Here is a 3,119-nt window from a genome sequence, read left to right on the forward strand (position 1 = left end):
AATAATATAATAATAATAATAATAATAATAATGATAATAAAATTGTAAAATTTAAAAAGTTGAAAGAAAAAAGAACACTTTTTTCTCTTTTTAACATGATAAATTTATTTCGAATATCGCACTGACAAAGGGAAAATAGATGAGATGAAATAATTTAGAAATAAAATTTAGAATTTTAAAATATTCCGCCAAACATACGTATAATACAAAGTTCAGGTACAAAACGAAAGAAACGATCACGTCCATAATGTACAAAATCACTATTTAATTGACGAAAAATGACGTCAATTCGACGTTCTTTAATTATTCGACGTAAATCTCTGAAATAATAATAAAATTAAGTGAATATATTAATTTTCTTGTGGCATGAATTATTTATTTCCATAGCAAATATCAAAAAAAAATTAAAATTAAAAATTTTCTAATCTGAAATAAATGAGCAAAAATTGTACTTATTGGAAAATATTTTTCTCTCAAAAATGTTTTTTTTTCTTTCGTTTAACAAAATATGGCACCATATATTTTGTTGGAAAAAAAAAACTTGAAATTTAATTTTCTAATTAATCTTATCTTACTCATTTCCGATTTATAATAAAATCTGAAACAATCAATACTAATTAATTCAAATAGAAAAATATGAAATCAATGGAAAAAAAAAGAAAAAAGCAAAAACTTGTAAGAATATTCTTTTGCTATATCATCAAACCGATCACCGGATAAAACGCTACCACCATGACGTTCCGCAAATTCCAACACATATAAATCATCATAATTGATAAATGCCGGTCGTCCGGCACGTGCGGTACGAGCTGGTGTAAATGTTAGAACATCCAAACCTTGTAATTTCTGTAAAATCATTTCACCATTGACAAATTTTTATCCTTAATTTATTTTATTTCGCAATTTCTCCAATATTAATTCTAATTTTTGAACATTTTCCTTTTAAAATTCCTTTTCATTTCTTAAAAAACAAAAAAATGAAATAAAAATTTTGACAATTTATCAATTATACAAATTATAACATAATAATTTTTTAAAATTATTTTGAATCAAATTTTCGAATTATTATCAACCACAATAATAATGGGGAAAAAAATCATTTTAAATTAAATATTCTAATTAATTCATCTAAATTAATTTCAATACTTGGATATGATGATGTTTACATCAATTCATATCACAACATGCTTAATAATCAAACCAACATTTATCAAATTTTAATATTGATACTTAGAAAATGAATAAATTAATCATTAATAATTCCTCATTCCAATTTTTTTCAATATCCTTTATAATTTATTAATTGAGAGAAAAGAAGAAAATGATGAAATATTTGAATATTTTTAAACAATAATTTTCCTTTTTTGGTTAATTACTTTTATTAAACATTTTTACACTTTCATTACTAACCTTTTTTATGCACAAATTTCATTTCTTAATATATTTTTTTGTATTGAAACATTTGTTATGAATAAATCCAAAAAAAAAAAGACCCCTATGATAAAGAATAAGTGAATATGTAATGATGTATTAATTTGCTTGTAACATATTAAATAATTAAGATTAAAACAAATGATTAGGAGAAAAATTAAGACTGAAATTAGGAAAATTGAGACTAAAGAGAAATTAAGACTGAAATTAAGATTAAATTAAGATTAAAAAGACTAAAACTAAAATTAAAGTTAAATTACGATAAAAACTAAGATTTATGATTAAGATCAAAATTAAAAAAAATTAAGATTGAAAAAGTTAAAATTAAAATTACAATTAAATTTGGATTAAAATTGAGATTTATGATTAAGATTAAAAATTATCTAAAGTCTTTTCTATATGTGATAGAGCGTAATTCATTGCATAGAATTGTGATATATGGTTATTGTTTAGCAATATGTCCTAGCTAATAAAGAATGCTTTATTAGCATGAGCTAATAAAGTGTGAGCTAATACCATAAGCTAATAAAGTCCTGATCCTTGTAATCGTAAAACCATATCCTTGAAATATATAAATAAAATCTTCATATACTACGGTAACATTCTTCTTTTCTTTTATTCTCCAAATTGTTGTCATATCAATTTAATTTATGGTGACATTTTTTAGAATTAGCTTCATGCTGTTAATTTGTGTTTTGAAATTTTTAATGATTATGCTATGCTAATATTCTTTCCTTTATCTAATTACTTAATTACCCAAATTTGAGATGATAAAAAGAAAAAAAACAAGAAAAATCATGCAAAATACTTCAAAGAATATAACTTCGCAATATACAAATAAACGCGCAAATAAAACTTTGCGCAAAATATTTCAAAAAATACAAAATTTTTCCATTTTAATATTTGTAATTAATAAATATTACGAACCGGTAGAACTTCGGCATTGGTTGCATTAAAATTATAATTATTATTGTAAATTACAGGTAGGAATACGACAACATCCAAATCACGAATTAACAAAAATCGTACAATTGCCAATAAACCAGCACAATTAACATTTCCGGAAAAATTTTTCATCAATAGAATTAATCGAATTTAAAAAAAAAATTAGAAATGCAATACTTAATAATGCTTATTACTTATTTTTTAAAATAATGTTTATTTTCCGAACAAAAAAAAAAAAGAAATTAATGTTTGAATTGTAATTTTTTGTTAGGTAAAAATTATTTTAACAATAAAATTTTGAATTAGCAATATTTTCAATAAAATATTTATTTATCATTAACTAGTTTATTTTTGAAAAAAATTTTTTATATTTTTATTTTTCTTTTTTATAAAAAACTTACTCACGATCAATTCCGCATGAACTACGTGCAATATTACAACCATCAATAACAATAAGACGTGGTATAGCAGATTCTGATGGTCTGATGTAAATTCGTTCTCGTATCCGATCAAATGGATACATTACAGAATACTAGATGAATATATACTTTTTAAAAATAAATGAATTTCTGATTAATTAAGAATCAAAATTATCATTATATCTTTTCTTATTTATGGTTAATCACAGATTTCTGAGTTTTATCAGCTAATATTATTCATTATTATTGTTATTATTATTATTATTATTATTATTATTATTATTATTATTATTATTATTATTATTATTATTATTATTATTATTA

The 3,119-nt window shown here is 21.5% G+C and overlaps 1 protein-coding gene across 1 annotated transcript; it reads right to left on the minus strand.

The window, feature by feature from the left end:
- Positions 1 to 175: 175 nt before the first annotated feature.
- Positions 176 to 858, minus strand: LOAG_14013 (hypothetical protein; the record flags this gene model as incomplete). The annotated part of the gene is made up of 2 exons (XM_003149516.1): positions 176 to 320; positions 674 to 858. 2 exons carry the CDS (start codon positions 856 to 858, stop codon positions 176 to 178), a joined length of 330 nt encoding a protein of 109 aa, XP_003149564.1.
- Positions 859 to 3,119: the final 2,261 nt, after the last annotated feature.

Source organism: Loa loa, assembly GCF_000183805.2.
Source record: "Loa loa unplaced genomic scaffold supercont3.233, whole genome shotgun sequence".
Taxonomy (NCBI): domain Eukaryota; kingdom Metazoa; phylum Nematoda; class Chromadorea; order Rhabditida; family Onchocercidae; genus Loa; species Loa loa.